Source organism: Nannobrachium achirus (assembly GCF_963921795.1).
Source record: "Nannobrachium achirus genome assembly, chromosome: 19".
Taxonomy (NCBI): Eukaryota; Metazoa; Chordata; class Actinopteri; order Myctophiformes; family Myctophidae; genus Nannobrachium; species Nannobrachium achirus.
In genome coordinates this window covers 44679475-44705156 of record NC_137826.1, presented here as the reverse complement: position 1 = coordinate 44705156, position 25682 = coordinate 44679475, and the positions used below count along the sequence as shown (strand labels likewise).

General features: G+C 43.5%; 1 protein-coding gene across 1 annotated transcript; it reads left to right on the top strand.

Annotated features, from left to right (window-relative positions):
• Positions 1–429: 429 nt before the first annotated feature.
• Positions 430–24778, top strand: LOC308304017 (transmembrane protein 47-like; the record flags this gene model as incomplete). The annotated part of the gene is made up of 3 exons (XM_080748572.1): positions 430–637; positions 11820–11960; positions 24597–24778. The coding sequence occupies 3 exons, from the start codon at positions 430–432 to the stop codon at positions 24776–24778; spliced, it is 531 nt and encodes a 176-aa protein (XP_080604698.1).
• Positions 24779–25682: the final 904 nt, after the last annotated feature.

Below are 25682 nucleotides of genomic sequence, written 5' to 3'. Positions count from 1 at the left end.
GGGGCAACGGTTGTGGAGATATGAGCAGGGCAAAAGTGTGACGGACTCACTGACTGACGCACGGACAGCCGGTGGAGCTTTTGATAGTAAATGCGACCTACGGTCGCAACAAGCTACTATCGCTTTTACTTTGAAAACCATAGACCATTGAAAACCATACTATACCATTGATGACTCACCTCTTCTAAAGACGGAGTATAAAACAAGCTACTATGGCTTTTACTTTGAAAACCATAGACCAGAGAAAACCATACTAGACCATTGATGACTCACCTCTTCTAGCTTGACGCTCCGTTTAACGTTCACACTGACTGAGGCTTTAGCAGCAGCAGCACCAGCTCCACGGCACGGTGTCGTGTGCGTGTGGTGTGTATGTGTATGTAGTTACACAGTGTGTGTGTGTTTAGTATGCTATAGAAGAAGATAAAGATGTCCGTGGACGAGGTGTATGTGTTCAGACCCTTCAAGCTGATCGCTCTGTTCAGTGTGTTCCTGGCATTGTGTCTGGACGTGGTGGCCGTGCTCAGCCCAGCCTGGGTCACCGCGGACCACTTCTCCCTGTCCCTGTGGCAGTCCTGCACCCAGTCCGCTGCCACGGACCAGCCCGAGTGGAGCTGCTTCTCCACGCTCACATCTGGTAAGAAGAGATGGAGAAATTCAGCATCGTTTCATATAAATTCCATAAAATGTGTGCGTTTTGTTAATTTCATTTGTTTTAAATCGATGCTTTATTGTTGCAACGTGGCCGCAGCTGGATGCCGCGTGTAGACGCTTTGTTTGTTTATTATTGGTTCTCAAAACAATTTTCATGGCAAGGATCCCCAAATGTATGTATTTATGTCCATATAGGCCTATTTGTGTTAAAATATTTTTTAAATGTCACAATTTAGGCTATAAACATTTACATTTTTCCGAAATATTTTTTGACCACATTTTGCCCAAATATGGAGGTAGGTATATACCTCATATATCACTGTCTATGGCTATAATCATCATTACACTGCCACATGTATCCTTTAGCTGACTTTTGTAGCCTAATATAGCAGATCTACAAGCTCACAACCCTTCACAATGATATGCATTTTGAGGTTGAAGATCAGCAATTTTGAATAGCCCATATGTGTTCTATTGGGTTAAAGTGGTTAAACTGATTATGACCCCCTATAGAACCCTGCAAAGACCCCTGGGGGTCACCAGACCCCACTTTGAGAACCATACCATATTGCCTGCTGCTGGCTATAGTGTGATAAGTGATGTTGAATCAATATCCACACGTCAATGCAGAGTCAAATATGACATCAGTCTAACAACAGGCTTTACCATTTATGTAAGGTGGATTACTATGAAGAAAATGAATCACATACACATAATGTAACAGTAAAAACTGTTGAATTCCCTCATCTTCATTTGAACTGAAATAGTGGTATTATATTCAGGGTGTACTATATGAATCTTGGTAACAGCAAAATATCTATATTTTGCAAACCATGTTTGTATTTTTTATTCACAAATTCATGTTTAATCCATTATGGTTCTCACACTGTGGGCTGGGACCCACCAGAGGTTGCATCAAGAAGAGGGGGATTTTTAATAAGCATCCCCATTCGTCTACTACACCGTAGTACACCATATTCTTCCTGGGGTCTAGGCACAAAAACACACAAAAAAGAAAAGAAAAAAAGAAAAAACATCACAGTACAAATCATGACATTCAGTACAGCATGGGCAGTGTTGGTGACATAAACACACAATGAGATAAATACATTTACATTAAAAATCAAAACAGGTTTGTCTGTCTGAAAATACCAATAAAATATCAACCGAATCTAAACTCATTTCCTTTCTGATTATTGCTTCCTTAAGCTTGCCTTTGAAACCACATGTATTTCTAGCTGGAGTCAAATGTGGGGGGAGCGACATTCCAGTATGGAATGGCTCTGTACATTGGAATGTGCCCCCCCAAACCCCACCCCACCCCACCACCATGTGTGTTGGGTGTTATTATGGGACGAGATGGTTCAAATAATTAGCGCCCATTTACTCAAATGATGGGGGATACATCCATAATAATACCCTGACGTGATGTTTACGACCTCACAGCCTGTGTTGTACTATGACAAATGTTGTCACATTATGGATGATAACAGGATATCAGCGTGGCTCACGCCAGTGTATCTCAAACATTTTCATGTCAAGGTCAACAACCCCTAAACTGATATGCATTTGGCCGCAAACCCCCTTTTGAAAAGACGTTGTGGTACAGGGAACGGCCGATCTACAAGCTTGTAGTAGTAGATCAGCTATCTGGCTTTGCATGCTTGGATCGGGTACAGCTGAAAAATAAAATGGGACTGTTCCTCATTTAGCTGTAAAGTACCCCCCCAAGGACCCCTGGGGGTTCCCTGACCGCCAAAACATCCCTGTCTACCTAAAACAAGGAGTCAAAACACCAAAATACAGTGAGAGGGCAATGTGTTGCTGCAGGTAAACACTATATAGAGGGAAATGATTGATGAAGAACGTATTCATTGTTTTTGGAGCGGTGAAAGCGCTCCCAATAGACAGGTATGTCCGTGGGTATGTCCGTGGGTGGGTGGGTGGCTGGGTGGCTGGGTGGCTGGCTGGCCGTGTCCGTAGCCTGGCAATACCTTGAGTGGCCACACACAACACACTAGTTAAAGGAGGGGCGCTGTTGTGCAGGCACACACACACACAGCTTCTATGGCACTATTGTGCAGACTAGACACACACACACACACACACACACACACACACACACACACACACACGGTATAGCTGCTCAGATTCACTGCTCCACTTCGAACCGAGGTTTGATTTTTTATGTAAACAATAGAACAAAGTTACATATTACTGGTATGCCTTTTAACCCATTGTCTTTGTCGCTTTAGATTTTAACCACTTTAACCATTATTTTATGCTTTAACTATTGGAAAAATAGCAGATCTACAAGCTTGCAGCGCGGCACCGCACTGCAAGCTTGTAGATCTTCTATTTTTGGAGCGGTGAAAGCGCTCCCAATAGACAGGTATGTCCGTGGGTATGTGGGTGGGTGGGTGGGTGGCTGGGTGGCTGGGTGGCTGGCTGGCCATGTCCGTAGCCTGGCAATACCTTGAGTGGCCACACACAACACACTAGTTAAAGGAGGGGCGCTGTTTTGTGCAGGCCAGGCACACTCACCACTCACTCACAGGCACAGTTTACACTCACTCACATAGGGTACAGCTGCTCAAATTCACCGCTCCACTTCGAACCGAGGTTTGATTTTTTTAAAACGTGAACAAAATTCTTTGAATATTTTGTCCCGATTCTATAATGTCTTCTAAACCCTTCTAGGGTTTTTGAAAAACTCCTGTTTCTATCATCAGTGATTCTCAAACCTTTTCACGCCAACCCCCGTCTCAAAATATATTATGTATCAGGGACCCCCCAGAAGCAAATATTTTAGTTACAAATGATCACTTTAAAAATACATCAATTCAAAGATTTGCACAAATGTTCACGACTTTTCAAAAATAGCAGATCTACAAGCTCGCAGCGCGGCACTCGGTGCCGTGCTGTGAGCTTGTATATCTGCTATTTTTCAATAGCTAAAGTAAAGTAAGTAAGTAAGCTAAAGTAATTCCAGATTAATGTGACAACAGTGCAACATCTGTTGCTGGTGCAAGTCTTTTCTACCAGCAGCCACTTTGGCAGGTGAACAGAAACCATTATCAATGGTGCTACTGTTCTGTTTCTAAAGCCTGTTTGTCTTATATAAAACGTTAAGGCTGGTGAACTGGTCCCATGGACAAAAGAAGTAGGTCTCCATGTCCCTACCCGGTTCCTCAACAATCATTATTATTGGTTACGCAAAATGTATTGTGCGTTTTTACGACCTAAAAGACTATATTGGAAGCATTCAAGTTTGTTTTTGACCTTGATTTAGAGCTTGTTTTTGTTTATAACTAATTAGATTTGGGGAAAACCAACCCCTTAATATAAAACACAGTCTATGAAGTCACACAACAGAGCCATCCAAGTGAATGAAACGATAATTGGGACTGCATGGGTGGGAGTCAAGTCAGATCATCTCCCCCAAAACAAACCGCATGAACCCTCACCCACTGCTCTGCCATTATGTACGCACGCACATGCGCACGCACACATACACGTGCACGCAAACACACACGCACGCACGCACGCACGCACGCACGCACGCACGCACGCACGCACACACACACACACACACACACACACACACACGTATACATCATGCCACAACACAACGGTCTGGCTGTGATTGATGGCTCTGTGATGCAGAGGAATGCCACGCGTTGAATGGGAGGCGGGCCCAGAGGGGGTTTTGGGGACGTCCCCAGACCCCAGCTGAAGGGTGCATGATGATAATGATGCCTGATGGAGCTCACTATGACCACAATAGGAAGGGGTGTGACCAAGGTCACCGGGGTCAAAGTTCTCCCCCCCAAAAAACGAAACGAAGAAAAAACAAAAAAACAACTAGGGACATTGGGATCCGGAACCGGATCCAACAACGAGGAACCCAGGAAACGGTTCCATCAGATTTTGGAACGGATTTTGGAACTTGTTTCATCACACTGTCAGAGTTGGTTATGTGGACGTCACATCTGCTGTACACAGTTACAATACTAACTTCTATCTTAACTCAGGGTTACAGACTGTAAGAGTCCCCCGTCAGGTGATAAGAAGCGGCCTGCTCACTCCTCATACATTGAAGAAAGCATGAGCTCAGTTCTGGGCCCTTCCCAGGTTGGCAGAGGGAGAGTAGCACCCAGGAGTACAGCTTAGGCTATTGGCACTGGTGAAAAATGGCTTACAAAATCGTGAGATAAAAAAAGGATCTCTGGCTATTAAGCCAGCTATAATATGGTTGGAGCCGTAATACATTAAAATTGCCCTCTATCCACCTGTTTCCGCGAGAATTTACTGTTGCATTATTTGCGGGACACTTCCGGTTAACAGCAGACATACAAGCTCACGTTGCGTCGCAGATGCAACCGTTGTGAGCTTGTAGATCACTCTCGGCTGCGGCGCCGGAAGCTGCCTGCACATTCTGCGCAATGCATGATGGGATTTTGGAAAGTTGTGGATAACTAAAAATTGTAATTTAAAAACACCTTCAATATTTTAATGCGCACATGCATTCCATACATTTCATAGGGCTGGACCAAAAATGACATCACCAACTTGCAACGGGAGCAGTCTCTATTGAGTGAAAGAAGATTTTTTTGGAGCTGTGTGAAGCACAGGCTCCCTATACGTGGCTGTGTGGGTCTGTCTGTCTGTCTGTCTGTCTGTGTGTGTGTCTGTGTGTATGTAGCCTGAACTTCCTAAACTTCGGCACGCTACTAGTCCCACAGTTTTGCCACCACACACTCGCGCCATATGTCAAATCGACCGGCTTACTCGGGAATCGTGGGCTAGTAACTTGCTAAGAGAAAGGTTCAATAGTTTAATTGATATTAATTTATTAGTGAATTAATTTTCCCCATTGACTTATAATGGGAATCGCAAAAACTCACATTCAATTATTTGTCTCTCGCAAACCATAGGGGCTAGAGTTTCAAGACTTGGAGAGGAGGTTCATAATGATTTCAAGGATTAAATAAAAAATAATTGTGTCATTTGGCCACATGGTGGCGCCATAACACCCCACTTTACGTTTTGGCCTGTAACTCTTGAACCGTAGGTCGGAAAATTAAAAATATTTTTTCCCTGGATTCCTTGGGTCATGACGCATCCCCCCATATAGGCCACGCCCATTTGCGCCATGATAGATTTTCCGCCATCTTGAATTTTCTCCAAAACACACTTTTTGCTCCTTTTCCTACATATTTTCTTCAAATGTCACAAAAATCGGTACACATGATCCACACACACACACACACACACACACACACACACACACACACACACACACACACACACACACACACACACACACAGCTCCACTTCACACGGGTGTGATTTTATTTAATACATTTTAGTTATCAAGGGCAATTATAATGTATAATGTAGGCTTATAATTTAACCAGGGATCCTTTTTAAGGAATCTGACCTTTTTAAGAGGGAATCGTTAAGGAACCCTATAAACAACCCCAAGCCGATTTGTTATGCACAGAATTTCACCACCATCCTCCAAACCCTCTGAACTGTGCTCTGTCTCACATTGTTTTGGTCTGCTGGCGGTTTATGATGATGTCTTTCATCTAATGATGTCATCTGTAGGACATTCTTTCCAAAAGAAAACAAAAAAACAGTTTATTACATTATAAGAATGAATAACATTCCCTGAATTCAGAGAGAGAGAGAGAGAGAGGGAGGGAAAGAGAGAGGGAGGGAAAGAGAGAGAGAGAGAGGGAGGGAGGGAGAGAGGGACTTGTTGTGGAAAGCCAATTATAAGTTGTAACCTTAGAGAATACAATAGTGGATTTTATGTCCTCATTGTCTGACCTACCGGTTTGTGTTATTATATCTAATAAGTCAAAAAATCCCCAAACGGAGAGCAGTAGCCTTTTAATTAAATATTGGCATTGCATGCTAAAATTCTTATTTGGAACTTAAAGCGCACATTGTGCAGTAGAGCTGTCAGACGACGGTTCAAATGGTTTCTACTCCTACTGAGGACAGGCTATAGCCAGAAAGTAGGTTATTGACACACACACACACACACACACACACACACACACACACACACACACACACACACACACACACACACACACACACACACACACACACTACACTTTGGTGAGAGCTCAATGGCTTCTTCCGGTGAACATTGACCTGTTTTATTCTGGCCTAGGTACTGCTGTGCTGTGCTGGGTCACCAGACTGGGAAGGTCCCAGCTGGGACTGGTAATGGTAGCACTCACATGACTCCAGACTAACTTTTCACAGGAGAGGACGTGAGTAGGGATGTGACGAAAAGCGATATTATCGTTTATCGTGATAAAAAACACTCACGATAATCATATTGTGGAGATTTAATTTATTGTGATATCGTCCTCCGTCATGCACTGGGTTCAATTCACCTTTTATTTGCCGAGCTGCATATCCGGTACCATTTAAACCCATTATAATTGGTAAAAGGTACTTAATATACGTACTTGATACAGTCTTTTTTTCAATCTCTACCAAATGTCTTTGCCAAAAAATACCTGATCTACAAGCTTGTAGATCTGCTATTTTTGGGCAAATGTTCCACCCCAGGATAATTAATGTTGGGGATATTTTGATATCCCCAACAATATCGTAAATCGCGATTTCTCTTGTCACAATAATCGTGATATAACATTTTCATATCGTCCCATCCCTATAGACGTGAGACACTGGTGAACATGAGGTGAAGTGATAGTAAGACCAAGGAAATGTTTCTGGAGTGCAGACGGGTTCCACCGGTCAACTGCGCTGCCTCTGAGCAACCATTTGGACTGGACTGATAACTGGGCTGCCCTCAGTAGAAGGGCTGCAGGCTGTTGTTTGTAGCTGAGGAAGCTCATGAGGTTCTTTGGCGAGTGTTAACAGGATGCTGCAGATGCTCCATCAGTCTGTAATGGCTAGTGCTCTCTTTTTAGTGGTTGCCTGCTGGGGGCAGCCTAAACAGGCTGGTGAGAAAGGCTGGCTCTGTCGTGAGGGGGGGGGGGGGTACACTAGACAGGGTGGAGCATGTGTTGATGGTGCAGGTACCGACGGAAGCGATGGGCCATCAGGATCGATCTTTCGAATATTCTTCCAAATTCGTTTTTGTTTAAAGGACAGAGATGCCCCCAAACACTGAAATCAAAATCATTAAAATGGCTAAAACAATAGAAAGCAGTAGGGTAAATGAAAACATTTCAACACTCATCTTTTCTTTTCTCTAATTACAATCTAAAATATGAACCCTTGTTGTAAAAAAAAGAAAAGAAAGTTGTCCTTTAAAGGAAATACAAATAATTACAGCCCAAATAGGCTAATACTACTGTACAGTAAATCGCCATTGATTTATTGTCACTCGAAAAGTAACTATGATGACTGAGAACGCTGTACAAGGTCTCCACAAAAGTTTACTAGTCAAAACTGGTTATAACACTGTAACCATCAAAGCATGTACAGCGCTCAATGTAGCAGAGTGACTCACTGCCCCCAGTCCATAGGGATGTCCCTTTGTATCTAGTGGTTAAGATATTAGACTTCCACACTGGAGACTCCAGTACGAATCCTGGGCATTACATCATGTGAGTATGTGAGTAAAATATACTAAACACAAAAAAATATATAGGTCTATACTAATTTGAAGTTGTATAATATCACATGATTGAAGAGTTAGTGAGCAAGAGGAAGGATTTGTTCAAGCTTCCAGCTACAATTTACAATTTAGGCATCATCCAGAGCTCACAACGTGTCGCGTTGTGATCTTATAGATCGGCACATTTTTCACTATTAAGTGGTTAATTCGGTCCCGGGTAGACGCCACATTTCTCCCTTGGGTTTTTTTTGCTGAAAGGTTTGAGAAACACTGACTGTCATAACTCCCTCCAGAAGGCTCCGTGGTGAACCCCTCCCTCTTTCTACCCAACTGTTACTGATTAGGTTTCGATTGCTTCAGTCCTAAACAAATGCCTTCTGTTGCTTCACGGCCGTATTTTATAATCGCCGCAACCGATCGCAGCTGCCGTTTTGTTTTTTAACTCTGTGGCTGCGAGGCGACAGTGAGCCGTCCAGAGCACTGGGTCTCAACGTGTGGTCCGAGGAACCACCAGGGAACCCAATTGGACTCTTAACGGGGTCTGTGACTGAGAGAATGTATAGTCTCGTCGTGTAGCCAGACAACTATTCCACGAAAAAATGATTCATACCTTCATCATGCAATATCTCCAAAATAAGGTCAAATCCTCTTTTAGGCTCAAATGCGCAATACATTTTGTGTAATCAATAGTAATGGCTGTTGAAGACCAGGGTAGATGGAGACCTACTTCTTTTGTCCATCGGAACAGTTCACCGGCCTTTGGCACCATTTTATAAAAGCCAAACAGGCTTTTGAAACAGAACAGTAGCACCATTGAATGGTTCCTGTTCACCTGCCAGAGTAGCTGCTGGTAGAAAAGACTTGTAGCAGTGTACTGTAGCCGCAACAGAGGATGTTGTGTTATGTTGTTCCCACCTTGCAGTACACTCAGTCAGCACTGCTGTCACTTCAGATTGTGAAGATCAGATTTACTAAATAAATCTTTGTGTCTTCATTTGGATGAGTTTTGTCACGCTCTTGTCACGGTCCAGACAGAGCAGGTTTTTAACGTAGCTTTTATAGTGTAGCTCAGAAGTTGCATTTTACTTATAGATCCTCTGCAGCCATTGGTTCACAAGCCACTGTTCTTGAGCAAGGCACTGAATTTGTTCCTCCGATTCCTCCGGTTCCAGATCCCAACCCACCGCACCGCACTGCCCCCTCCACATCAGATGACTGACGTCACACCTGACAGGTCACATACAATCTACCGGGAAGCCATGCCATGATTAGACCCCTAGTCTTGTTTTTTAGTATCTTTTATAATCAGACATTAAAGTACAGGGTAAACTGTTGCACCCTTCTTCGTCCTTTGTGCAGGGCTGACTGCGGTGGACCGAAACGTTTGCTACTTTTTTGTTTTGTTGCACCCCTCACTTTGAGCAAATAAATACTCTTTTCTTAGTCTCCGTCTAAGGAGTCTTCCTTAACAGTTAATGCAGAGAGTGCAGGCTTTTTCCCTCCCAGTTTTCCTTCCTATAATCAGACATGTAATTGTATTCCGTGTGACCTGGTTGTCCCCACACTGTGACAAAGCTCCACTCCTACGGCCTCAGAGTCGTCACATGTGTGCTGTTTGTTGTTTGTGACACATTGTTGTTCCCTCACTCACCTCCCTCTGTGGGATTTAGTCCTTGTTTCATGTTTGTCAGCACAGCGCTTCCATTCAGCGCAGGCCTCTCAATCATGCTTTTGTTAGCAACACTCTCTCTCCCCTGTAACCTGTGTGTGTGTGTGTGTGTGTGTGTGTGTGTGTGTGTGTGTGTGTGTGTGTGTGTGTGTGTGTGTGTGTGTGTGTGTGTGTGTGTGTGTGTACTTTTATTACTATAGTTGTGAGGAGGACTAAATGTCCCCACATGAATAGTAGAAATGCATATTTTCCTGGTCCTCACAAGAAGAAAAAAAAATGTTTTATGTTTAAAAATGTATTTGTGGACTTAAGATGAATACAATAATGCTCGCCCCAAAACACACTCGCCCCGGGTCTAATCGGGTACCGGGTATTCCTAAACGTAACCTCAATTAAACGACACCTAAACCTGTCCCGGACCGCTGGCCTTGCGGTACGGGCACTTCGACTGCAATGCCTCACAGCGTGTGGGTTGGAATCCTGATGCCTTCTCTCTCTCTCTCCCGATTTCCTGTCTGTCTACTATATAATATCAATAACAAAAAAGTACCTTTTAGAGGTTAGGTGTAGGGGTTGTGGTTCGACTTGTAATTAGTTGTGCACTGGTGTTATGCACCAAAAATAGCATTCCGGCTTTAGGCTTAGAGTTAAAAATGTCAAGACAAACATTTTTGTTTTAATGGCATTCATTCGGTCATCAGCTTCAGGCATGCCTGAAGAAGGTCTAGAACAGTGTTTCTCAAACTTTCACATTTCAAGGTCTCCCCTTAACTCTGAAAGTGTACAAATGGACCCTAACGGGTCCATTTGGCTCCATTTGTACACTGTCATGGCTACAGACTTGTACGGGTCAATTTAGACCCCCATAAAGGAACCCACAAAGTCCCTGGAATCCACTTTGAGAACCACTGGTCTAGAAGGTCTTCGGATTTTTGCAGGCTGACCTTTTTATTCTTTATTTGGTTTCCTTTTGGCTCCAGCACCTCACCCAAGTTTACTGGGTGAGGTGCCGCTGAAAATGGCATCCATAAAATCGGTGTCCCGAAACACAAGTGGGGTTCGGTCCAGCAAAAAAAGTTAATGTGGCATCACAATCATTTTAACCACATTTATCCAAACCCTTTCAAAGCCAAAGGGGGCCCCTTAAAAACAGGGGTACAGAGGTACTGCCGTGCAATCTTCTATTTATTTATAAACATGTTTTAAAAAAGCAATGCACCAAATGATAACAACACGCTCGGATCGCTCAGTGCAAGCCAGCAAAACGTGCATGAAGAACGTTTTTTGGTCGGCCAACCTACTTTGATGCTGCTGAAGGCTGTTTTCCACCGTGCTCTCTTAAAGAGACAGAGCACGACCGGCGACTGTTTTTAAAAATTATAATTAATTTCATTTTTACGATAAAAGTACGGGAAAGTACGAGCGGCTGATTGCGTGGTCCGGACAAGTACGGGCAAGTACGGCCGGCTTAGAAAGTGTTAAGTTGGCTATTCAAATAGCAGATAGTACGAGCTCACAGCGCCACACACTGCCAGCTTGTACATGTCTCCTGGGGGTCCTTGGCGCAAAACCTTTTCAGATGGGGGGGGGGGGGGGGGGTTTGCGACCAAATTATGAATCAATTTGGGGGTCCCTTCTTGAATCATTGTTTTTCTCATGCTGTAAGCTGTGACAATCCTTCAATACAAATTATGTTAAAATGAAAATTTGGGGGTCCTTGATTGATTTGAGAACCACTGTCCTAGTAAAATGTTGATGTAATGTGTTTCTCCTGCCTGGCAGACTGGCAGATTGTAATAGCAACGTGTGTGTGTGTGTGTGTGTGTGTGTGTGTGTGTGTGTGTGTGTGTGTGTGTGTGTGTGTGTGTGTTTCTCCTGCAGACTGGCAGATTGCCACCCTGGTCCTGCTGATGGCCGGTGCCGTGTCAACACTGGTGGCCTTCCTGGTGGCTCTGATCTCCCTGTGCCGGGGGACCCAGAGACGACACTACCGCCTGGTGGCCGTCTTCCTGCTCACTGCAGGTGAACAACACCGCTTGCTTTCTGTCATTTCATTTCATTTCAACCTTGATTCAATTCTCGGAAAGCAAACTAAGACCATAGTTCCTCTTTTCCAGTGGTGCAGAGGTTACAAGAACAGCACAAACAATATAAAGAAAATATTTTAGAAAATAACAACATCAATTAAAACAGGTGCAATTTAGACGGACTAAAGCTGATATTATCCGACTGAAAGTGACCTACAGTATATGGGAACAAGAGAGCTTTACTTTAGCAGGGTAAAATCTCGCTCTTTCGAACGACATCATTTCGACAACGGAGTGCCGGGAGGGTTGGCGACTCACCCCACGGAGGTTAGGGTTAGGGTAAGGGTTAGGTTTGGGTGTCGAAAAGATGACACGCTAAACCCCTTAAGCAAACCCTGTAAGGTGTTCCAGTTATGCATGGCACAACACTTTCCAAACTCAGTGGAGACAACGTGGAATGTCATGCATCAGTAACAGTCCTGAGAGCGCTTATGATAGGTACTAAATGCTATATTCTGTAGAGTCTGGAACTACACCTCCTGAAAGCCGAGAACGGAAGCCGTCGTCTGTTCGTCATTTCCGTTCACGAAAATATATTCTAAAATATCTTTAAGTTTTATTTTGGAAATTCCATTTCTGATAAGCAGCAAGCTATATATGCTTAGATTATTAATGTGGTTGCCTATAAGGCAACTCAGTATTGTTCTCTTCCAACTTTATAGAGTAAACCCCAAAACCCCAAAAGTCCTTTGAGTTCAATGTAGGAGTGGTGCTAGCTTGAGGATTGGTCAATCTTCACCTGACATTTTGGCTATCCAGACTATGAATAGGAAACCACACTTGCAATTTCCAATTGCATCTTTCTAGTTTTGATTTATATTAGGGCGACTGTAAAAAACGAAACGGAAGTGGGTTAGGAGGAGGTGTCACATCCGCTTTATCCTCTGATCCGTTTCAGAGTTTCCGTTGCTCCAGACTGTTACGGCTCAAGCATCTGAAAATTGTGGGAGGCGGCAACAGTCTGGTTCGCGGGACTCTACTCACCTCATAATAACTCAAAATGTGTGCAAATCTCACCAAATAGACCCTTTGTGTCCATTCCGTTACACTTGTTAGTGATTACCCTACTGTTCCATTGCTTCAGTCCTGCAGTCTGACATGAGTTCTGTTGATATTCACGGACGTATTTTATAATCGCCGCAACCGATCGCAGCTGCCGTCATTATTCTTTACACCGAGCTAACAAAATACATTTGTGTCAGCATGTCAAATGCTGTAAAAGTGATCTGTGTCACTGTCTTTGGCAATGTTTAAAAGTCAACCAAAATATACAGAATGTAAAAGAGGGGTGTTATTCAAAGAACCATAGCGGCGTCACTGCGTCATTGTCTATTCACAACTCCTGCTCTGTAAACATAGACCATCTCTTTCCGTAAATGACGGTTCCGTGGTTTGTACTTGAGCGTAAAGGAGGAACGATGTGTGCTTCCATACAGACAGACAGACAGGCCCTCTTGTTCCTGAGGAGACTAAAAGTGAGCGCTGCTGCCGCAGGGACAGAGGAATGAGGCGTTTTGGGGTGAGCTCACTTTCTGTGGTGTGGAACGGAGAGTCCCATGTGAGCCTCAGTGAACGAGCTCTCATGCCAGAAAAAAAAGAAGCAAGGCAGCCGCAGAATGATCACACTTACCCCAAAAAATGTGTTCCCACAGGCTGGCTCCCAACAGCCTCTCTCTCTCTCTCTCTCTCCCCCTCACCGCCACTAACACCACCCTTAAAATGGGCTTCTCTCTTAGGAAGTGTTATGGGTAAAGTCTTGTTTATATACTTTGTCGTAGGACACTGTCGTGTGCTGAACGTCGCCGATCTACAAGCTCACAACACGTTGTGATGCAATTAACAACTTAGTAGAGGTGTAACGAATACGATACGACGAGACAGTAACCTCATAGACGCATTGATTTTTCAAACAGCAAAATATCGTATTGTTTGACTATCGTATCTACCGGTAATCGTTTTGAAATACAAATAATCCTACTGAATCATTTTGCTATGCAAATAATCATTAATGTTATCAATACTAAGTACTTGTGCGCTGTATTTAGCAATTTTAAGAAGAACTTCAGTTACTTTTCCATTACATATTGCTACACTTTGTTTATCGATAAGTGAATTTAGGCATTTAGCAGACACTCTTAAAGCGATTTACAGTAAGCAAGGTAATGCATCAACTGTATAGAGACAGTGTAGTACCTCAGTAATCTAGGATCATACTGTAGTAGGTAAACCAAGAACCCTATCATCAGTATAAACATTATAATACTGTATTAAAAATAACAATAAGTAGGCCTACATTGAAATTGTACAAACTATAGGATGGCTGGTCAACAAGTGCACCTGGCATCAGTCTACATAACATGCTATCTAAATGAAATATTAAAGAGTTGTCCACCCCCAAAATGACTTTTTTCCCATTGCTTACTCAAGCCATGGAGACTTGAGTTCAATAATATTGGCTTGAGTAAACTACTCCTTTAACCTTTGGATAAGCATCTAAGGTGTACAGTTTATGAAACTTTCTGCTCTTTCTGCCCTGAACTAAGCAACAAGCCGAGTGTCGATATGTAAAGACGGCCGTGCCGTGCCAGGCTGTACTGATTTATTCCTCTCGTTTCAAAGCAAAACGGTACCCCCTCGCGCTACGAAAAGAATGATTTGTCGCCAGTGTGTTTGTGAATGGAAAATGGTGCATTTATATAGCGCCTTTGTGCCCGGGTAGCTCAGTCGGTAGAGCTCTTGCCTTTGTACCGCAAGGTCATGGGTTCGATTCCGGGCACCGCCAACTCAGCGTATGAGTAGCACGGTTTGGCAAGTCGTGCGGCAAGTACTGGGAGCTGATGGTAGGTGTGGCAGTCCATCTCCCAGGGGTCTAGCGCATTGTAACGGGGACAGACTCCCGCGTGTTACCGGCTGATACCGACAATAAGCCACTCCCGACCTACTTGTTTGTCCAAGGTGCTTTACAGTGTATAATACATTTACTCTTTTCACACACACATTCACACTCAGACGGCAGAGGAAACCATGCAAGGCACCAACCTGCTCATCGGGAGCAATTAGGGGTTCATTGTCTTGCTCAAGGACTCTTCGACCATAACTCTGGGGGAGGCTGGGATCGAACAGGGACGCTTCCGGTTCCCTGGCGGCCGCCCTACCTCCTAAGCCACTGCCACCGGTTGTTGGTTGGCGTGTGTTCTTGGTGGATGGTGGAATCTCAACCGTCAGCAGCGCTGGCAAACAAATTGCAGTCTAATCTAACCGCATTTCTAACACCAGCAATTAAACACATCCTGTCAGACACAAAAATAGGAATATGAAAACAAACAAGGCGTAACAGCCATGACCTGCAAGCTAAAAGCTGTGTCCCGCATTTTTTTTTTTAAATCTTTCTGTGCTGACACAGCTGTGAGTGAGGATTCTCTGACCAATCAGTAGTCACAAACTTTACATTTACATCTAGTTCTACGGGTAGTTCATAACCTCGGCTGAGTGGGGTAAAAATCGGTGAACCCCGAAGGGACCCGGGGGTCGGGGGTTCCTTGCATAATTATGGAAACGACTGCAAATGCAGGCTTTGCGGTGCCTGCTATATGGAAACCAGGCAATATTTCAGGATTCACTCTTGACTTTTTCACTTCGCTTCCAACGTCTCCTATTGAGCCGTGGCAGTACTGCGAGGTTCCCCTGTAAACACAGTGAATGGAGAACAAGCAGCTACTTTATGCTAGTTGACGTGTTGCTGCGTGGCGCCCTCATTTGTACTGAAAGCCCCCCAAAACAAAACCTACGAGCATCAGACCACAGTTTGTTGTTGGAAACATGGGTTCACTTAACTCGCTGTGTGATGTCATTGATGCTCGTGTAGAAGCAAGAATCCGCCCGCGACTGGAAAGAAAATCAAACCTATTTGATTCAAGTGTTTGACAAACTGTCGCGTGGCGAAAATAACTGATCTACGAACTCACAGCGGGTCGCGTCTTGACACGGTGGGATCTTGTAGATCTGCAGTTTTCTGTATTTTTAGAACATGTCTTTTGCAAATGTTTGCCCATAGTGACATGCCTTAAAAATAGGGCAAGTTTTAGTGTCTGTTAAAGGAGTAGTTCACCCCCAAAATGACTTTTTTTCTATTGATTAGTCACGCCATGGAGACTAGAGTTCAATAATATTTTTAGTTTTTTCTCGCATTCCTTGGACAAAAAATAAATTTACCCCATTCGTTCCGGATGGGGACCCGTTTTGAAACGGGTCCCCATGATTCCGGATGGGGGTAAATTTACTCAAATCAAATTTTTGTCTTAGGAATGTGACAAAAAACAAATAATATTATTGAACTCTACTCTCTATGGCGTGACTAATCAATAGAAAAAAAGTCATTTTGGGGGTGAACTACTCCTTTAGGGCAGCTCTGTGGAAGTCAACGCTACTAAAAAGGACTGATGGTTGTGTCTAAGTTCTGCCAGAGCAGAGCCAAGGCCCACAGCGAGCCTGGCTGTGGAACCACTGACGCATCATGGGTTCAACGTGAAGCCAATATTATACAGCAATGGTTTCCAAACAACCGTCAAAACACAGCCGCAGCCTCACTTATTATAAACTTTGTGCCCTGACCCAGAGTTTGCCAGAGTTTTCCAATACAAAATGTGGACAGTTTAACAAAGCGATGTCATGTTTATGTAATCCACATAAATGATCATACTACTGTGTCACGCAAAAGCATCAAAAGTAGCAGATCCACAATCCACAACGCGTTGTGGGCTTGTAGATCTGCTACTTTTGCTCTTTTTGAATTTGAATCCTGAAAAGCAGTTTTCCACTCAACAGAGGCGTTATGTTAAACTGGAGTCTTTTCTGAAGTGTGTCAAGCGATGAAACAAGACAAAACGCAGGAGTAGCAGTGACTTTTAAATCCTAAGGGTTACTTTTGACTCTTGGGTTGAGGACAATAATGGACCCTTACAGGTCCCCCAGGTCCCCCCCCCCCCCTTCCTTCTTTTAGCGTACAAGTAATCTTTGTCTTGTTGTGTCCATCTGGGCCGGGCCGGGGCCGTCTTTCAAAGGGGACCAGTGTGAATGGGGTTTAAATTGCAGGGGAGACGTAATCTCCGTGGCTTTGGCTGTTTTCCATTTAGTGAAAACATGCAGATGCTGTGTTTTCCTTTCCGTGTGTGTGTGTGTGTGTGTGTGTGTGTGTGTGTGTGTGTGTGTGTGTGTGTGTGTGTGTGTGTGTGTGTGTGTGTGTGTGTGTGTGTGTGTGTGTGTAATTGCCTGGAGGGGCCCTGTGAGAATAATGTCTCCCCTTATAGCTTCAGGACCTGACGAGGAGGAGGTCATGGAGTCCTTGTGTTAAAACCACTTAAACCATACATGGGCAACTGGTGGCCCGGGGGACACATGCGGCCCCCACCTTCACTTAATGCGGCCCACAGGTTAATATAGGAATACTGATATATTATTGCTGTTACAATTCCAAACATGCTGATCACCATTAATGATTCCCGAGCGCGGCACGGCTTCAGCTCACCACTCCAACAGATAGTAGTATTAAAATGTATTTTTTTATGTCCAATGTATTTGTATTTAAGTTCATAAAGTTAACTTGAGTATATAACTAAATGTGTTTCAATTCAATCAAAATGTTACATTTCAGGATTCCAATTCAAAAATAACAAAAAATAATTCAGGATTCCAATTCAAAAGAGGCAAAAATAGCCGATCTACAAGCTCGTAGCTTGTAGATCTGCTATTTTTGCTTCTTTTGTATGGCAAAGTAGGACGTAGCAATATGCATTGTGGCCCTCTGGAGTGAAGGTGGAAATATAGTGTCCCTCGCCATCATCAAAGTTGCCCACCCCTGACTTAAACCCTCTCTTCTGGACACTGTAAACCAGTAGTGGACAAAGTGCTGGAGTTATAAGCAGGGGTGGAAAAAAGTACTCAAAGGTTTTACTTCAGTAAAAGTACTAGTAAGACACCTGAGGGTGGAATGCGACCTCAGGGTGACATGCAACCTCGCCCTAAAGGGCGAGGTCGCGCCAATTCTTGACCATCTGGCCAACCACAGCGTTTCTCTGACGATTCTAGTTGTTGTCATTCTGGGGGGAGTTTGTTCATGTTTTTGTGAGGAAATCAACCCTAGGAGACACGGGGAGAACATGCAAACTCCACACAGAAAGGCCCTATCGCTCACACCCTAGGTTGGGTTGGCGATAGGGCCTTTCTGTGTGGAGTTTGCCTAAACATGGAGATGTGGTACAGAAGGACTCATATATGGGCATTAAAAGTATGTCATGTGACATCACTTCCTGTACAGACAGTCAGACAGACAGCCATTGACTCCGACCTAACAATGGCTACTGTCTATGACGGTAGTTCCATATGACATATTGGACTACTAGACTATCTCCATATATAGTGTTATCCACATCTCCATGTTAGGACTCATATATGGGCATAAAAAGTATGTCATGTGACATCACTTCCTGTACAGACAGTCAGCCATTGACTCCGGATTAACAATGGCTACTGTCTATGACGGTAGTCCCATATGACATATTGGACTAGACTATCTCCATATATAGTGTTATCCACATCTCCATGTTTAGACAGCCATTGACTCCGGCCTAACAATGGCTACTTTCTATGACGGTAGTCCCATATGACATGATGGACTGGACTATCTCCATATACTGTATAGTGTTATCCACATTTCGTGTAGCCGCCCTGTACAGGAAGTGATGTCACAACTCGCTGACATCACACTGACATCACAGAGGATACGGAAGGAAGGTCACAAGGATACGGAAGGAAGGTCACTCAAGCGACACGGTTCTTCAGAGTATATGCGACCTTCGGTCGCAATCAATATTGCAATGTAGAAATGCTTAAAAATACAAAAAGATGTATAAAACTCTCCTGAGCCTTGTAGATCTTCTATTTTCAAATGGCCTAAATGTGTATATAGGGCTGAAGTGGTTAATGTATGTTTTGTAATAATAATCAAAATCTACAAGGTAACTAGTACTTGTAAAAGTAAGTACCATATTTGCCTCTTGAGATGTACTGGAGTAGAAGTAAAAGTACTGAAAACTGGGAATACTCCAATAAAGTAAAAAAAAAAAAACTCAAAATGTAAATGTGAGTAAATGTACTTAGTTACTTTACACCACTGAGTATAGGATACTCAAATGTTACTCGACTACAAGTGAAAGTTGTTTTCCACTGTGTGCTTGAGTTAAATTAGCCTACTGGAGTACTTGCCTTTTGCAAGACACTTACAGTATGTATTCAATAGTAAATGCTTATAGAAATACTATGAAAAATACCAAAGTACATTGTCTTTTTTTATGTCATTGCATTGCTGTATGGAAATTTAGACATCCCCCCGAAAAGAAAATATTAATCGTGAAAACAGACAATCATCTACGTAGCTGACAAAGCGCCGCGCTTAAGACACGTTGTCAGCTATAGTATGTAGTTCTTGGCTATTTACGCCCAAACGTTTTAGGCCCCCAGAATACCGATGATGCTAGGGTTCACAAGTGGTTAAACGGACCATTTTAGTAGTAGTAGTAGTAAGTAAGCACAGCTCCTCTGTCTGTGCGCAGCTTGCGTGTGTGTGTGTGTGCGTGCGTGCATGTGTTTTCGTGAGCCAGAAATATGAGCTCAGCAGTCAGCCAGCCAGCTCAGCCTGGGCTGCATCAACACCGCGACTCACATTCTTGGGCAGCAGAAATGACTTCCCTGCTGCACACAGGCTGCGCTCTGCACGCTCCATCTGTCCTGCTGCAGGGGAAGGAGAGCTGGTGCAGAGAGAGAGAGAGAGAGAGAGAGCTCTGGAAATTACACAACCCCCCTTGTGTCTTTTAGAGGCCTTGCTGCTAGCACGGCACGCCAGGGCCGCCGAGCAATTAATGGAAGAAAGGAAGAAAGAAATTGCTAAACGTGAAAAAGGAACTACAGCTATTTTCCAAACTGTAAGAGTCTGCAGTAAATTTAATTCCATGTGGTGGGGAGAGGGGGGGAAGGGGGGGGGGGGGGCTACAAAGTGGTCTTCTAAAAGGTGTTCTAGCGCTGTCAGAGGAATCAACTTGGTTGTCACATCACTGCTTTACAGGTTTAAAGACGTTGGGTTTTGTTCCGTCGTTTGTAGTTTTGGTGAGAGACGGAGGAGGATGGAGGGGAGAGCAAGGAGAAAAACACGGGAATAGAAAGGGGTAAAATGGCTAGGCCTAGCGGTACGAACACCTTGGCTTTGACAGCGTGCGTCGCAGGTTCGAGTCCCGTTGCAGATGTGCTATTTTCAGCATGCAACCAAGTGTCAAATCTGCCATTACGCCGCCATCAAGGCGTGCCAAAATACAGTTTATTTTGTCGACAAAATAAACTGTAAATTTAGTTGACTAAAACTAGAATAAAACTACAACTTTTCAGATACTAAAATATTACTAAAAACTAAATGAAATGTATTCAAAAGACTAAATCTAAATTTGCTGTCAAAATCAACTCAAAAGCACCACAGCCGGCAGAGTAGTGGATATCAAAGGCTTGTATTAATGGGTTATGGTTACTAGTCCTGTGCCGGGGGGTGTGCGATGAGGGATTGGATGTAGGCGTCTCAGAAGTAATGTTGGAGAACCCAGACCGGTGCCCGTTGGGCAGAATAGTCACCATTGATGTCCAGTTGTGCAATACCCGTTATATCCGTCTGTCTGGCTGGCACTCTTTTATGCCCATATATGGTTTTCCGTGTCCAGGCCAGCCTGTAATGTCATCTACAAATTTGGGCACTGTAGTGATGTCAGTCAGTGATGTCAGTTAGGCTTTGTTGATGTCAGTTGGGCATTGTTACCATGGTGGCGACACTGTGTAGTATCAGTGATGTCAGCATGCAGACAGACGGAAAATTAATAGTTAGATGACTTCTCGTGCGGGGCATAACGACAGTTTAAAAGCCCTGCTAGTGGCATTAAGGTGCAAGGCCTCTCATTCGCAAATGAAATTCGCAGTCGCAATATCGCTTTGAAAAATGGCACACTTCCCCCAAAATCGTTCTGCCTCATAGCGCACACCCGTTTAAACTGATATATATAAAAAGGAATTGTAGCCACTGGTATTTAAGCAGGCCACAGTGTGCTCTCTGCTCTGTGCACATGCACACACACGTGCGTGCGTGCACTTTCACTAACTGGCGCGCACGCACACACACACACACACACGCGCACACACACGATCGTTCAGCGCTGCCAAGTCATTTAACCACAATCTCCACGGGGAGATTTGGCTCTTGGATGGCTTTAAAAGAAGTCATTAGCGTGATAGCAGGGTTAAAGTTATTGCACCTCTGTGGTTGCAACTCATTGATGTGGATTGTTAGACCGTCGTACCGCAAGCACACTGGAATGGAATGGAATGCATCGAGGTGGAAGGAAAGGAAAATGAAATGCTGCTTTACTAAAGAGTAGTTGGTAGACAAAGTACTCAAGTATAATACTAAGTGAGTAATAATAGTAAGTAATCAAAGTATATATACCAATTATGTACTGGAGTACATGCTTATCTATTCAAAAGTACATGCTTTAAAGAAATACTACAGTAAGTGTTCAAATGTGCAAATTACAAAGTATATTTTCTTTTTTTTTATTGCGTTGCTGTATTGCAATCTTGACATTTCCCCCCAGAAATGCTCTAAAATACCAATAATTGTGACAATAGTAGATCTACAAGCTAAATCTTCTAGTTTCACTATAATAGCTTAAGTTGTTCATAATGCACTTTTTCCTTTCCTAGAAAAGTAGTGGAGTCAAAAGCACAATATCTGCCTTTTTTGTAATAAATGTTGTGCTGTGAAAGTCATATGTATCTAGAAATACAAATACTCAAGTATTCGTACAGTTACCAAAGGACAAAAAAAACACGTAATTACAGTACTCAAGTAAATGTACTTTCAGTAGCTACTTAGCTGCTGCTAAAGACCAACAGCATGGCAAAAGTAGGGTTCCGTTAAGAGTTGATGGGAAGCAGATATCATGTAATTGGGCCTGGTGTATCTTGATTCTTGCCTTATTTTGACACAATTCCTGTTTTTAAATTGGTTATTTAGGCGGGCCCATAAAGAATTGCCTTAATATCCTCATTGATAGTATTTTACGGGAATAGTAGATAAGCCTACTGCGAATTTGATTTGGAACCGTTTCCACTTGAGCGATTATAATCACCCCCTTTTTCGCCCTGAGCAATAATACCGTCAGTGTGTTTGTTGTGAACATGGAACTTTATAAGGCTCTGACAGATGGAAACCAACATCAGCAACACATGCATCACAAGAAACCTGAGAGGTGTCAGCATTTGAAGTGTCAAAGCATCTCTATTTGGCTTCATCATAGATAGAACAGGGAACTGAACTGAAGACATTTATAAGTCTCTCTCTCATCCATAATGTTTGCCTTTTAAAGTGCTGACATCACCAGCTCATCGTGCAAAGGGAGACAGAACTACTGTGGAACAAACCTGTTATTATTCAGAATCTTTACAGACCTTTGTCTAATATAATTTACAAAACTTACATTTGCCACTTCAGTGCACTGCATGGTGTTACTACAGGCTCAGATCAAATCAACTCTACCTGACTCGCTGGTACTTTGTTTTACACTGCAGATGGTATCTGCATCTGCATCCAACATGCTTTGAACTGAGCAGATTGGACTTTTCGTTTAAGACACAACGGCCAAAACATTGTGAAAATGTCCACTTTAACAAATTTTCAGGCGCCGATTTTCGATGGAGTTTTGGCCATTGTTTTTTCCTGCGGAATGCGAGGCCTGGCCCAGCCCAACTAATAAGCACACGTTTTGGACCCGGCCCGGCCCGAAAACGTTGGGTCGGGTGGGGTCGGGTTCGGGTAGAATTTGAGAACTTTAATATAGGAGAGCACCAAAACAAAACGATGGGAACTTGTCTGGAAACCATGAACAAAACTCACCTGTACAGTCCCAACAAATGCTGAACGTTCCATAACCCCAGCCTAGACCTTTCTGGCATAATTCTCGTCCAGCGTGAGAGGATCAAAGATCCAATATCTTAAAGGGATATTACACTTTCAAAAAAACGTTTAGGTCTAATCAGGCTTGTATGAACACCCTGAACAGTTTTTAATTTGCTTCATTCAGTATTTAGATATTTGATGTAAATGTTACCAGCTCCAACACGCCCAGGCCCTCTCCACATACACACCCATTGTAACTTCAAACTCCATTTTAACCATGATAGATTCATTAAAAACACACATTATTTTTTCTGGTGACTCATAATACCCTCCTAATACGTGAGCAGACCGTGTTTTTTCAATAACTTTTTTCATTTATTTTCAATAAAATATTATTGTATTTAATGTTTTCCATTTTCCCAAAGAATTATTAAAAATAAAAGAAAAAGGTTATTGAAAAAACACGGTCTGCTCACGTATTAGGAGGGTATTATGAGTCACCAGAAACAATAATGTGTGTTTTTAATGAATCTATCATGGTTAAAATGGAGTTTGAAGTTACAATGGGTGTGTATGTGGAGAGGGCCTGGGCGTGTTGGAGCTGGTAACATTTACATCAAATATCTAAATACTGAATGAAGCAAATTAAAAACTGTTCAGGGTGTTCATACAAGCCTGATTAGACCTAAAAGTTTTTTTGAAAGTGTAATATCCCTTTAAGCCTTCCGAAAATTACACAGATTATCTTGGTAGTGCGATTCCAGCTTAAGTCATCTTTCCCTGGACGGATAAAGCTTTAAAAATACAGTTTTATTGAACAAAATAGTTTGGGAAGCCAGTTTCAGATGTCATAACCGTTCTTGCATATCGGTGCCAATCCAGGCCTTATTTAAAAAACACATAAATCCTTTACTTAGTTGACTGCATTTACAATGGCTCTTACTAGAGCCCCTCCGGTTTTTACAATACACTAAAATAGGCCTTTTTCACCAGATGTCAGCCCCTGAATAGGAATGCTAGGGTTCGAGTGGTTTTAAAATGGTGTGTTACACAGGTGAACAGGGTAAACAGGCCAGCATCAGCTTAAGGTAGCTCTCCACCAAACAGACTACTACAGATTACTACAGACTGTTAGGCGAATGAAGTCAGGAGCTCAGGCAATAGGTGTGTAAAAAGTAGCTGAATTCACCCGAGAGCTGACCCTTTTTCAACAACAAGCCCGCTACTATCCGATGGTCGAAAGTCGACAACAACTTGCAACCCGACAGTGTTGCAAGACAGTGCCCATTTGACAGCAGGTAGTAGTGAAAACAGCAGATCTACAAGCGCACAACGCCTCGCGGTGCGAGGCGTTGTGTGCTTGTAGATCGGCTGTTTTCACTAGTTTAAATCATTTTTTAAATGAAAAATGCAAAACGAACGGTTTTGGACATACAAGGTTTTCACCCGACAACGACGATATGCTATTTTTAATAGTTAAAGCATACAATAATCGTTAAAGTGGTTAAAATATAGAGTAACACAATTGCGTTCCAAGTACCTGTATAAGCTCCAAGGTTAATGTATTTTGTGTGTGTGTGTTTGCAGTGGTGCTGCAGGCCTGTGCGCTGGTCCTCTACCCCATCAAGTTCATCGACGGCACCGTCCTGCAGACGTACCACGAGTTCAACTGGGGCTACGGTCTGGGCTGGGGGGCCACCATCTTCATGCTGGGCGGGGGCATCCTGTTCTGTCTGCGCACGGACATCTACGAGGACGCCACCTACTGAGAGACACCGCCAGGGACATGCTGTGCTCTAGAGAGAGATCTCTCTCTATAGCGCTGCTGCTACTTTGCCATTTCAGATCATGACAAGTGACAAGCCAATTACATGAGTTATATTTCGTTGTTGTCGGGTGGAAACCTTGTATGTCCAAAACCGTTTGTTTTGTATTTATCATTTTAAAAATGATTTAAACTATTGAAAACAGCCGATCTACAAGCACACAACGCCTCGCACCGCGAGGCATTGTGTGCTTGTAGATCTGCTGTTTTCACTACTTTTGTGCGACGGCCTTGTATGATGAAGCAGGGCTTTGCTTTGCAAAAAAATGTACAAATTTGAAACTTGGAGATACAAGGTTTCTGCCCGACAGTGACGATTTACTTTGTTGGCCGCGAAGCCCCCAAAATGGAACGAAGGCCGACATTTTATTTTAAATATTTTCCTAATGGCCGGCCTAGACCGGCCAGGAATTAACCGGACGTTCGGGAGTTGTCACGCTTTTCCCAATGGCCAGCACGTCCCTGGACACCGCTCACACTCCGTTAGGGGACACACGCACAGACCCTTTTCATGACGTCGCCAGGACACACGCACAGACCCTCTGCTTCGCTCACAGCGGGGTTCTTTATACGCTGGGGCTGCGTGCCATCGGTTCTCAAACCTTTTCATGTCGAGGACCCCCAAATTGATGTGTGTTTGGCTGCGGACCCCCCTCCCATCTGAAAAGGGGTTGTGGCAGGGAGGACCCCCAGAAGAGAAGATTTATGTCAAGATGATTCATAAACAGCAGATGTACAAGCTCACAAGTGTGGCACAAAGTGACCTGCTGTGAGCTTGTTGATCTGCTGTTTTTGAATAACTCAACTCCACAATGACCCCTGGGGGTCCCCGGACCCCACTTTGAGAA